The 13,434-nt window shown below is 37.2% G+C and overlaps 1 protein-coding gene across 4 annotated transcripts; it reads right to left on the bottom strand.

The window, feature by feature from the left end:
- Nucleotides 1–2,894: 2,894 nt before the first annotated feature.
- myadma (myeloid associated differentiation marker a) lies at nt 2,895–13,129 on the bottom strand. 4 transcript variants are annotated; one of them, XM_052136966.1, is made up of 5 exons: nt 13,029–13,129; nt 8,823–8,941; nt 7,888–8,340; nt 3,485–3,596; nt 2,895–3,392 (listed from the first exon to the last, which is right to left on the bottom strand). In XM_052136966.1, the coding sequence occupies exons 3-5, from the start codon at nt 8,272–8,274 to the stop codon at nt 3,019–3,021; spliced, it is 873 nt and encodes a 290-aa protein (XP_051992926.1). In that variant the 5' UTR covers nt 8,275–8,340; nt 8,823–8,941; nt 13,029–13,129; the 3' UTR covers nt 2,895–3,018. The 4 variants fall into 4 exon arrangements, with proteins under 4 accessions (XP_051992926.1, XP_051992905.1, XP_051992917.1 ...); XM_052136945.1 differs by having other exon boundaries at nt 3,356–3,392; nt 3,485–8,340; XM_052136952.1 differs by lacking the exon at nt 2,895–3,392 and having other exon boundaries at nt 3,564–3,596; nt 3,752–8,340.
- Between the last annotated feature and the right edge of the window lie 305 nt (nt 13,130–13,434).

Raw genomic sequence — 13,434 nt, 5'->3', positions numbered from 1 at the left:
AACGTGCTAACGTTATTAAAAGGTTAAGCTAGCTGCACTTTTATTTGCTAGTCTACACTGGCTCCTCACTTTTGCCATGTTCAGCTTCGCCTGTCATACCTAGTGCTTCATGCTTGACAAGAAATTTGGCACTCGTCTCTCAGCTTCTTTCTTTCACTTTTGCTCTCTCCCCAGTTGAAAGGTGGAAATTCAGACTCTCCGAGTTGAATGGAACACTTCATGAATGACAGCAACAATCCAGAGAATCGTGGCTTTCCTCACAAAATTTGGGGACACACACCAGGCGAGTGTTTCAAACAGCTAGACAAAGCGCAGCTAAATGCAACACAATGCAGCATCTTCAAACTGAACTTCAATTTAACAAGCATATTAAAAACGCTATGGTTATGGCGTATCCTGTTATTTGAAAATAGACGGTTCAGTGTCATGAACAAAGTAGATGTCCGAAACAACTTGCTATATTAGAATATTTAATGTTTTACTATAGAGAAATATAGTTTTCTAATAGCCTATTAAATCTGTGGAGTAGTTAAAAAAATGTGTTTTAATGACTTCAACCCAAATGTATGTAAACTTCTGAATTCAAATGTACATAAAAGTTGTGTGGACTTGCATCATTTCTAGAAGTCATTTGATCTTGAATGAAGCAAATATAACTCACCTCAATGTCTCCTTCATTGTCTTAGCCAGAACACATTTTAATAAAGGAAATAAACACCCACTAACCTTCTCCAGCTGAGAAATAGTTGGCAATAGATTCTGGAAGCTTTCTATGCTGAAAGAGGGACAGAGTCATTTAAAGGCAAAAATATTAGAAACAAGATTTTGGCATTTTCTGGGGATTCAATGGCATGCATTGTATGGAGCTGTAAAAAGTTCTTAGATCACATCTGATTTTCCACTTGAGTTTGATGTCTAATTTTTGGAAAGCTGTTTTTTTTTTTTTTTCAATGTTTTGTCAACAGAACAATACAAAAACACTTGAAATTGCAGTACAGATTGTGCTTATATCCCTCGCTGATTTATTGTCATTCCCGTCAAAAATCAAAGATACCGCTGCTGTAAATATAAGGTCAATTGTGTGGTTGCTAAGGTGTTCAGAGTGGTTTTTAGCATGTTCTTATGTGATTGATAGGGTGTTCTGTGTAGTTACTTACATACTGGCCCAAATAAAAATAAAAAAAAAACAGACAGCAAGTTTCTATAATATTCTGGTCTCAATATATGACTTGGGTACTGCCTTAAATTAGAGTTTTTTGTATTTTTTCCACGCGTTTTATCGACTACGCATGTCTGCTCACTAACAATGTAATAGCTAACCTCTATTCAAGCCACAAGATTTGACGTACCATCCAGATCAATAACACAAACACTGCAGGACCAGTTGTTTGTTTGTTTATTAACTTCTAACACCTGGGGGTTGTTTCATAAAAGAAGCTTAGAAAAGCAGGGATTAAGCTCCAAAACCCGACTTGAATTAACCTAACAAATCAGTTGGGGCTTAAGGCGGTTTCATAAAAGGTAATTCAAGTTCACACAATCTCACTAATTTGAACCAGGTTTATCTATTCTAGATAATTGCGCGTGCACGCTATTCTTAAGAAGCCCTGATGGTGGAGCATAGATTCATCAATTTAACATGGCAACTAAAGGGAAAGAGAGAGCAGCGTTTACTTCTCGAATCTTACGAAGAATTTAAACACATGATTACAAAAAAGGAAATACCACAGCAATTAATAAAACGAGAGAAAAAGGCTGGCAGGAAATTGCTGATCGTCTCAATGCGTAAGTAGCAATTAATGTAGGCCTACATTACTATATTTTATTAAAGTTAAATGAAATGTTTGTCACAATACATTGAAGTGTGTGTGTGTGTAACTTTTACAGCAGCAAATTAAGTGAAGGAAAAATAACATGGCAGCAGGTGAAAATAAAATATAAAAATATTGTTCAGAATGGTAAGTATTAATTATAAAGTATAAATATATGTAAGTACTTAAGCATAACCAGCTTGATGTTACAACTGTCCAGTCTCATGATGTTTAATAATTGCAGCTGCCAAAAAGAAGAGTGAGGTTGCTGGCACTGGGGGAGGGCCACCAAAAGCCAACTTTACTCCTGCAGAGAAGCTGGCATTAGACCTGAATAAAGGGAGGCCTGTCATTGAGGGAATAGAGGGGGGAACAGCATCTGGATCCATTCCATCCAGTATAAGAGATCACTATTTAAAAGGTATTTTGTTTATTTTATTTATTTTTATTCTTGCATTCCTAACTAAATCTTTTTGTTTTATAGTGATGCCAAATTCTGTGTGCTTTCTGGATCCACCAGACATCATGCTAAACCTTGTGAGTATGACAGTATGAGTTTAAAGCACTGATTTGTCAAGTGGTGATTTATTAAACCAAGTTTAATTAATGGTTTTAGGTTGAAGGCCCATCTACAGTTGAGGAGGATGAGGAGACTGTGTCAGTATGTTCAAGGAGGCCTGAGGTAGGCACAGATTTACACATTATATATTTAAAAGCCTACCTGTGAGGTGCTAAATTGTGTGTATTTCCATTATTGGCAACAGGATGCTGACACCCTTCTAGAGTCCTCTCAGTCTGGGACCACATGTGACCAAGTGAGTATTAAAAAATTATAAAAAAAAGTGCCAAGAGCACTAGATCAAACTGAAAAAACTTACATTTCTGTTCCTACAAAACCCAGAACATAAAGGGAGTCTAGAAAAGGTATCTCCTGAAACAAATGGAGGCCATAGATACTGACATCCAATATAAAAAACTCAAGATGAGAAAGTTGGAGCTGGAAATCCAACAGCTTGAGAAAAATGCAAGTAGAACTGCCATATTTAAAAAAATGACACATGACCTTTTTGTTTTTTGACCACATTTAATTGTATGTTTTCACCCCCAACAGCCAGCTTCAACCTAAATAAAATAAAAAAATAAATATGACTTGTGTGTCTGGTAAATTAAGGGGAAAGTGAAAACTTTTAACATGGTTTGGACAGTATTAACCAAAATAATTATTGGCATAACTGTCTCTTATAACCCTGCCTATTTCATTGTCATCAAAAATGCCTTCAATGTCCCAGTCTTGCTCTACAACCATCCTTGGTTGCCTCTCTCTCCTCAGACAGGCAATGTTATGTAGCACAACACATGCAACTACAATGTCACATGCCCTTTGTGGAATCACTCTGAGGTAATTCAGGCACTGGAACCTTGACTTGATGAGCCCAAATGCCATCTCTATACAAGCTCTTGTGCGTGCATGGGCAATATTGTAGTTGTGCTGTGCCTCAGTCTGCGTCTCCTGATAGGGAGTCAAGAGATAAGGCAGGCATGCATATCCCTTGTCTCCCAGCAAAACTCCTGAGAATTGACCTGAATCAAAAAAAAAAAAAAATGTAAGCATTGAATTTGGTGAAGGTATTTTAAAGCTGTAGTTTTTGCTATATGTTAAGTGACTAACATACCTTGTGCCAGTTGGTGGGAAAGAGAAGAGGCCCGAAAGATTCTGGAATCATGCACTGAGCCAGGCCATTTTGCCTCTACATTTGTGATGATGCAATCTGCATCACAAATCATCTAAATAATTAAAAATGTAGGTCACTACATTGGACTTACATAGATATATATAAATAGAATTGTTAATGCATTTGCAATGAATAGAACACTGGTGCCCAGCTTATTGTAAAGAACAGTCGCTTCTAGCCTACAATATAATCTCAGTGGGACTGTACCTGTACATTGATGCTGTGTAATGATTTCCTATTAACGAAGTCTGCTTCATGCGGACCAGACGGGCGCTTTATGCGCACGTGGGTGCAGTCCAGAGCTCCGATAACATTTGGGAAAGCTACAAAAGTTAAGTGTTTGTCTGTCAATTGCCTGTCTTACATTAACAGACAATAAATATTTCCATTTTCTATATAGTTCTTATTTGAACTTACCAGCGATTCCATAAAAGGCCTGTTTAATACTGTGAATCGCTCTGTGGCCAGGGAAGGTGATGAACACATTAAGTATTTTTTTTGAAGACAGGTACACAATTCGTACAGAGCGGCAAACCGATGCTTTGCTGATATTCTCTGCATCTCCAACTGTGTACAAAAATGATCCGCTGGCAAAAAACCGAAGTGCAATGCACACAGTCTGTGGGACTGTGAGCGCTTTATTGCGCCGTGTGCTATTTGCGATGTGTGGGCTCAGTAATCTATGCTATCCCTTCCCTCGAGAATCTATACCGCTCATGCAGGTAGTAGTCAGAAAAAGCCAACGGGTCTGCCCTGTCCCTGAAAGTACGTTCTCTCTGAAATGCCCTGCGTATGATTATCGCTCCCTCATCCACCACCTCATCAATGAAAGGACACGCCATGACTATATGCGTCCTCCTACACATATGGGTGGAGCTCCCTATTTATAGACATTTAATTGATTCATTACAAAAATCACACCAACTAAACAAATAGGCCTACCTTTAATTTACATTTGTTTCACTTTTTGTATGTTCGAATGTATTACATTTATTTTTAAAGTGCATTTGTTTTCATTGTTGGACTGATAGTGGTTACATGAAATAAAATGGCAGCATGCCAGAGAGTCCGATGTAATATCATCACATTCCCAGTGGGTCAGTGTTAAAACGGTATTCTGGTTAAGCATCCTTTCAGGCTTAGCCTGACAGTTAGCCTGCCCCGGACCAGGCTAGTTTCCCAGCATAAGTTTCCAGGGTAACTGAGTTTGAACTATTTTAAGTTTGCTTTATGAAACAGAATTCACCGACAATAAGTCTGACTAACCAAAATAAGCCTGGCTTATTTTCTAATCTTGTTTTATGGAACAACCCTCAAGTCTGCAACAAGGATATTTTTTCCCCATATAGCACTGTTGTTATTACTCCATATTATTTTTTTGTTTAATAAAACATCTTGCATCCCCATCATTACTGAATCCTCATTCTCTGTGTATTTAGTTTATATTTTTATTGTAGGTCTACATTTTAACCATGTCAAAGTTTACTTGCATTGTCCGGATGAAATCTTTTAAATAAAAATAATTATGGTTCTTCTATTAATCTCATATTATCTACAACATCTGATGGATTTCACCTCTTATATGTATCCTGTTTTGTGTGTATTTATTATATTTGCTTGCTTACTTCATATTCAGTTATTAAGCACTGCAATATTTGCAGGTAATTTAACTTCTGCTGTCATTACACAACTATCCGATACTATTTTAATTTTTAATTCTTTATTGTAAAACAATAAAAACAAATGCCACATTGAATCACAATTTTTAAGAAAAGCCACAGCAAATTCAGTCAATTTGGGCCTCAGTAATTAAATTAAAATACTGTAAAATCCTGTTGGGACTGTTAAGAGCATAAACCATAAGATCAAAATGTCTTTAAAATCACAAAACCACCATATGACTGGTGTATGTGACAAACAAGTTTCATGTTACGTAAAACAGCAAAAAAAGGAACAGTGTTTGAATACAGCAATTTGGATTTAGATAAGGCAGCAGATGTACATAGAGAAAACACAGTGGGTCTGTTCCAAAACCTAGTGAGCATCCTCCGGAGGCAGAATTTTAAGACATCATAGACACAAAGCTATTCCAAAATGTAGGTATCTTAATTATACCACCAACTAATATATATTGTTTTGGCCAAATTCTAAGGTAACATTGTCCTTCCTGTATGTACCAGTATGTAACATGATGAGCTCGGTGGAAAAATAAATCCAATCCAAATAAATCCAAAATGCCGGACAAAGCGAGAGGAATTTAGATCATAGATACATTTATAATCCATTGAATACTTAAAAGTATCGATAAATATGAGTTTAATATGATACAAAACTGACTATAGCCTAGTTTCATCCACTTTTCGTGCTATTTTGCCGTCTTCTGCCTGTTTCCATTCAAATGGCCTTTTATCGATAAAATTAGTGTGCGTGATGACATCATGCCTAAAAAAACACTTTGTCGCATAAGTTTTGGTTTATCTCAAAAGAAATCTGCCCTGAAGCCGTTTCCATACAGAAATGTGTGCTTATCGATAATTTACATCCCAGATGTCCCTAATCTCTTTCCTCTGAAATTTTGGTAAAATGGGGAGAGTACTGAGACAATTCATTGAAATTAGCCAGCTAACCGTCATTTTAATTTCATAAATAAAAGCAATCAGATGAGAAATTGCAATCAAAATGGAGCAGTCTAGTCTAGCAACAAAGTCTAGAACATTCTGAGAATGTCATTCAGCCGACTTTTTTGGTCTACAGAACAGGGTATGGCTAATTTAAGTTTGTGTAAATAAAAGGCATATATAGGTCTAAAAAAATATATATTTTTTCATTTGGTAATGAATTGTTTTGATGTAATGCTTTTTTCATTTGGTAATTTATTTTATTTAATATAGGGGATTTGGCCGGCATTTTTTCAAAAGTAAACTAAACAATAATTTAACAGAATTGGGCTATATGTTAGTGTTAAAAAAACAAGCTTTTCTCCTAGAATTGTGTATTTATTTTTCATTTAAAACATCTTTGTGCAATTCTCCGTGCACTTGTCGATGTGCATGATACGAGATATTTGTGTTGGCACTCCTGGAAGTATCATGTTTGCAACATCGGATCTGTGATATGCCGTTAAGATCAATCCATAATCGCGTTCAATAAATTGGCTTTCAAGGATGTATGCCTTGTTGTCATGATTAACATAGGCTAACGGTTGGGGTAAATTCTGTCATGTGACAGAAATTGTCGTTAATGCCAATTTCCTCGACAAAAAGTGTTTCCAAACCAGTTTTTCGTGACACTTGATATATCGACACAGAGTTTATGTGCTAGAGTTAAACGGAAAAATATTATGTCGAAACTTGTGAAATTTTAGCGATAATTTCCTTTCTATCAGCTTTATTTTGATGCGCTAAAACTTTTTCCGCAAAAAATCCTTGGATGGAAACATAGTTTATTTTACCTAAAATGTGTGTGCTATATGTATTATATGTTTATATGTAATTATGCTTATTAGAGGATTGTGTCATTTCTCTCGCGTCACCTGTGTTAAAATCAATTGCTAGTCTATTTGAAAGATGCGCGGAGCTATGTAAAGCATTCCAAATCGGTCTCTTATTACTGAGGCATCATTTCAGTAAGGATGCTGCCATAGAAGACAGCTGCAGGCAGGAGGCAGCTATCTAAGTTTTGGAACATGCCCATAGTAAATCTAAAAGTCACATACATTTTTACAATAATACAATCTTATTTACTGGGCATTTTCCTCATGCACCAGAAACTTGGCATAAAGGGCTACCGCAACTCTTTCGCTTTCAAAGATTTTAACATCAATGGTCAAAAAAAGATGATAGCTTCTCTCATGCGGTGACAAACACCAGTCGGGCAGAATATGCCAGATCTGCCAGGTAGATCAGGAAATTGAGTGCGGTGAGAACAGCCACAGCGACCAATTTATCCCAAGGACACATACCTGGGCTGTCCTGACAATTGACTGGTCTGCTGGATGTTCTGGAATAATGGCTGTCAAACTTGAACACTGGCCAAATAATTGTGGCAGTGAGGTACATTACAACAGCCAGTAGGGCATACGCAGAAAGGAACTTTGCAAATGGGAAAGGGAGACACCCAGTACATTCTCCAATGCACAACACCACGATTGTGGCTGATATCACAAAACAGATGCAATAGACGGCCATGCACCACTTCATAGCAGAGTGACTGTCATAAGAAACGGGCTCACTAACGAACACAAATATGACGCTGGCCACAAAGGTTTCGCACACCTTCAGCAGGCCTGGAACTGTTTTCATGTATCCAGCCACTTCCCCTGGTCGTGCCCGTGCCAGACTCACCTCCACCAGGTATGCCAAAGTGGCCAGACAGGAAAACACAGAGGCGGCAGTTCTGTGGTCCCGGATCTCACCGCGGCTCTGATTGCCCTTGAGGAAGTAGAGGGGGAAGATGATGGAAGCGGACAGGCAGAGGAGTGCAGCATAGCAGGCAAATGTAATGGGGAAGTTTGTCCAGGACACAGGGGCACGTGACTGTAGACCCATGAGCTCCACAAATAAAACTAGTAAGGTGCCAGCGAAGCTAAAAGCCCAGCAGAACACACTCAAGTCACCCATGCCACCAAAGAGTGACCCTCCATGGGAGGCCACACTAAATGCCACACATGTGAAAACCAGAGCTGTCAAACGTGCCCACATGAGACGGGAGGGCTGCAAGACCAGTGGCATGATTGCAAGTGTATATATTTTTTTTCCAATTGTATTCCTAAATGAGGTTGTGTTCTTCAGGTGAGACTGCAAAGGAAAAAACAAACAGTAATTATAGAGTGAAGCAGATTGACAATCTAAATCAACAACAACCCTAGCTGCTTTAGAAGTACTGCTGTCAAAGTAAGTACTGCATTTGATGAAGAACTTACTTCTTGACTGTTAAGACAGTACATTCTTTAGGTATACTGGTGTCTGGTATAAACACATTCCCAGAAATACTTTATACGGGAACGTTGGCATAGTCTTGTCACCCATATGTACATGAGGTACTAACAACAGCTGGAAAAATTATGCAGAGAACGATTTGAATGTAAAACTGTCAGTGTGGAAAGATACAGGCCCATCCATCTCACTAAAAGAAGGTAAGCAGCAATAATCATTGTTATTTATTTCTAAATAATATTTTTGACATGCAGTGAAAATTTGCAATTGGTTATTGTCGTTAAAAATCTGATCTTTTGCCCAAATGGGATAGCGTGAAGCCTCCACACGTGCTAAGTACTTACTCAATAAGCCTACGTGATACGAGATAATATGTGCAGACTGACGGTCTCAAAAACTGAGGCAACTGAGATTCGTCCTCCGCCACCTGGATTGAGGCGAGTCACTACGCCACAACGAGGACCTAGAGCAGATTGGGAATTGGGCATGCCAAATTGGGGAGAAATGGGGAGGAAAACAAATTTAAGCCATTAACATTGTGGCCCTGGGGATTGAAGTATACACCAGTGTTTCCCAAACTTTTTCCTGACACATTTACGACTAAAAAATTCAACGGCACACCACTAATGTTTTTTTTCCCTATACTGACAGCGGAGGCCAATAAAATATGAACAACGCAATATTACAAAAAAACAATTAAAATATAAACAAAAGTAAAAACTTTACTGAACAGAACTCAATCGACAACTCAAACCTTCCTCCTGGTCCAAATCGACTTAAACTGGGTGCTCAATTGTGTGTAACCAAACGCATCAAGGGAGACTGATGCTGAGGCAATTGTCATAAAATTTTGTGTCTTTGCCTCCGAGAGACAACTTCTCATGGCAGTTTTAATTTGGTTCTGGAGGCTGAACCCTGCGGCAAGTGCCACATTGCCCTCCACATGACAAGAGTTGCAGAAAGCGTCATAGAGGGGCGATTTTACGAGTTTGCCAAATTTTACGAATAGAGCGGTAGGTGTGCGCAATAAACATTGATAACATGTATTTGGAAGAGAGAGAAAAAAGCTTGCAGTTGCTTTGTTAGCAGAAAGTAATGAAAGGACTTGTTTATGTTTAGGTCTAAGCGTTTTGTTGCTTAGTACTCTCAAAAACATTATTGGTGAAGCAAAAACGTGTGTGTGTGAAAAACACTTTGGTGTAGAGTCACTTTATAGACTTCAATGTATTCTGCAGCGCTGATGCGAGTCATGTGAAAGACCCTTAACACGTATAAATATCACTCACTTTTGCACATTAATCATTGCTCTTCACAATCACAAAGGTGACCGATTATGCTTTAAAAATGGCAAATTTTTCTGAAAGGTGAGGAGTTTTGATACCTGAAATAATTTTTTTTTTTCATGCATTTATTTATTTTGTGGAATTGTATAATTTTCCAGGGCACACCTGACAATCTTTCATGGCACAGTGGTTGGGAAACACTGGTATACACATTGGTTTGTCATATATGTTTCAAAAAAAGTATTCCATACTGCTTCATAAAGTAATATCATTAATTGGCAGTCTCAATGTTATAAAATTTTGCCAAAATGTGTCAATTTATTTAAGCCTTCCATTGAAAATACCATATTTATATAGTCATATTTTAAGGAACTTAATATGGAAATATCTTGCTTTCTTTGGAAAGAGAAGAACCCCAGTGTGAAAATCATCAAACTCCAAGACCATACTGTGAAAGTTGGTTTGAATCTTCCTAATTTAGATGTTACTACTTAGCTTCACTCTTCCCCCAATATGGATTTGGATATACCCTGACATTGTTAGTACCAGATGGGTGTCAATAGAGCAATAGGAGATGAAATTTGTCCCACTAATGTCATACCTTTTCTGGGGTCAAAAAGATTTGAAATTCACTACAAATTCTATAATGCTGAACTATAACTATAATCGCTTGGCCTCAATGTAACTTTGCTCCCTGTGGGAGAACCATAACACTTCCCACATGGTATCACTGATAGTATTCTGAAATCATGTTCAGCTAAAGGTATTACACTGGGAGAATTGTATAGATAGTATTATGATGATATCATGACAAGAGCCATAATGTTAATCTGGGAAATATAAGTAGGGTATGGAGGTGAACAAGAACGATTAATTAATTTAAAAGATTTGTTCAAAAAGGCTGATTTATTCATAAACGAAACATCACTATTGTCTCATTTAGATCACAAGACATTTGCATAAATAATGATAAATAATTTTGGGCAACAACAACCTACTGTATATTCACACCACAAAAAGTAATTCAGCCTGCTTGCTGGAATTGCTGGCAATTAAATGTATATTAGTGCACTGGTAACCTACTCGGGCACCATCAAAAACAATTGGGTTCGATACCACGCTCATGTGCTTGTACTTGTCCCTGTAAATGTGCTCCAAACCGATACCATCTAACGTACAAATGTCATTCTGTAAACATGCAGTGTACAAATTCAAATAACATTATGTCCCAGTGCGATTATTAAACGGCAAAGGCTGTGATTTAATCAATATATAATTATAGTTTGCATGTGCTGCACACTTCAGATTAGGGCTGCACGATTTGGACAAAAAGTCATATTGCGATTATTTTATGATGGTAATGTTTTCCACAATAAATTTACCACAAAACTTCAAAAAGGCTTCTGGGGTTTTCACACTTGAGCCCTCTTAAAAAGAACCAAACTGAGACCTTTTTCAGTCCAATCACAAACAAATAAATATATAAACAGTAGGGCTGCACGATTTGGGAAAAAAGTAATACTGCGATTATTGAGGTTAATATTGCGATATGCTATTACGATATAATAAACAAACAGTATCATGAGTCAACTTGCTTGGTTATCAAGGAAAATGCACAAATAGATTATTGATAGTGCTGAAATGTGTATTTTTCAACTCAAACATACAAACTAGCAACAACAACAACTATAAATGCAGTGTTTTCAAATTAAAATATTTTTACAAAATTAAATAATATCTTTGCATTACTGCAAACTTGTTATTCACACCCTTTGGATTTTCCCAGCAAAAGTGACCCGCTCCCTTCACATGAAAATCAGTCTACAGGCTTTAATAGGCAAACTAGGAAGTCTGGGAAGGGCTCATTTTTTAAGTTGCGTTACAAGCCGTTCACACATTGGCAAAAAAGGTGAATATTACATAAAAAATTGTCACACATTGCACCTTTAAATAAGGCTCTGAGTCAACATATGTTCTCAAAGAACATCAAACGTTTACCTGAAGTGACTTATCCAGACGTGTTTTTGATATTGACCATCTACACGAGAAATGAAATTGTATCGTAGTTTAGATACTCACAATTATTTTCTCAGCGGAGAGAGAGATTGTAAATATTGGATCGCTCCTATTATAATCAATGAAGCCTTTCAAAGAAGTTGTCTGCGTGACCTGTGGACAATGTAAGGATTTAATTATTTTTTGTCATCCTCTTTTCCTCATAATGAGAGCGATCTATAGTTATTTTTAGAGCTCTACAATATATAGATCTTCAAATGATAAATTCACGTTAAAGTCAAGCAAAAATAATTTCTGTTACTGCCTGCAACATAGTAGGCCTATTCTTACAACTCAAGTGGTTTAATCCATGTCTTCAGAAATACTCCTTATCGATTTTGGGTGAGAACACCCAAACACCCAAAAGTGTATGCCCACTGCCCCCTCATATATTTCAAATGACCCTTATGTACTACATCCAAATTCTGACACTCTTTGGAAGGACCTGGGGGTGAGAAAATGATGACATAATCTTTATTTTTACATGGACACCCAAAAGTGTATGCCCACTGCCCCCTCAGATATTTCAAATGACCCTTATGTACTACATCCAAATTCTAACACTCTTTGGAAGGACCTGGGGGTGAGAAAATGATGACATAATCTTTATTTTTACATGGAATATTACTTTAAGAGCTAAATTTAAGAGATGGGGTTTTATACACATCACACGTTTAATTAAGCAAAGTTGCTTGAAGTTCGTGAATTCAAGTAGAATTTTACAGCCCCATCTTCGAACATGACCATCTTTCTCCTTACTAGCGGAAGTGGTGAAGGGTGTGGTTAGTGAGATGGAGTTGAGATCAAGGAGCTCTAAAATAAGGTTGAGATGGTAACAATAGCACTGGTAAACGTGGGGTTCGTTGTAGAATGTCACGTTTCGCTTTTAGCGATACGATCGTTGATATTTTAGAACGCGTAAATAGACTTCATGCAACTGTAAAAAGATATTAGAGAGTCAACCCTTAACGATGAAACTGTTCAGAAAGTCTGTAACATACGCATATATAAAAACCAAGCCCAAATGTAAAATACAGACGCGTATTATACAGATTTTAAACGATGCGAAAAATGAGTATTCCTCTGAATGACGTGTCCTGTCTAAACCAAACAAAAAAAAAAAACATCGAATCCTCCTTAATCACTGGATCAAGAGCAAATTAAACATACATAACTAACAGGAAAGGGGGAAAACAAATTATAAAGACCTACCTTTTAGAAACGTTGTCCCTTTATTTCAGTATTCAATAAAGGAGAAACGACCCATGACGCTGGTCAGATATTCTGTTCCTTAACGGGTGCTTCAGTACTCCACGCCCATTTCCTTCCAAATTAGGCAATGTCTTTCACTTACCATTGGACCCCACAACAGTCATTCTATTTTATCTCCAGCAAATATGCATAATATATATTGTTAGGATAAGCATATTATACATGTATAAGAGAGAGGGAGAGAGAGCCATACAAAATGGAGAATTATGGAAAGACTATTTTAAAAACTTATTCAAAGAAATTTCTCCAGAAAATCTCACACCTGACCAGAAAAGCATGCAAAATAAACTGGAATCAAGAATCTTGAGTCAACTGGAATCTACAATAAAAAATAACCAGATGAATT

The sequence above is a fragment of the Xyrauchen texanus genome, chromosome 1 (genome assembly GCF_025860055.1).
Source record: "Xyrauchen texanus isolate HMW12.3.18 chromosome 1, RBS_HiC_50CHRs, whole genome shotgun sequence".
Lineage (NCBI taxonomy): Eukaryota > Metazoa > Chordata > Actinopteri > Cypriniformes > Catostomidae > Xyrauchen > Xyrauchen texanus.
The sequence above is the reverse complement of the archived record's forward strand: the minus strand, read 5'-3'. Positions and strand labels throughout refer to the sequence as shown.

What these genes read in the sequence shown, in the direction of transcription:
- myadma (XM_052136945.1), bottom strand. Translation starts at nt 8,274, where the DNA reads ATGCCACTGGTCTTGCAGCCCTCCCGTCTCATGTGGGCACGTTTGACA.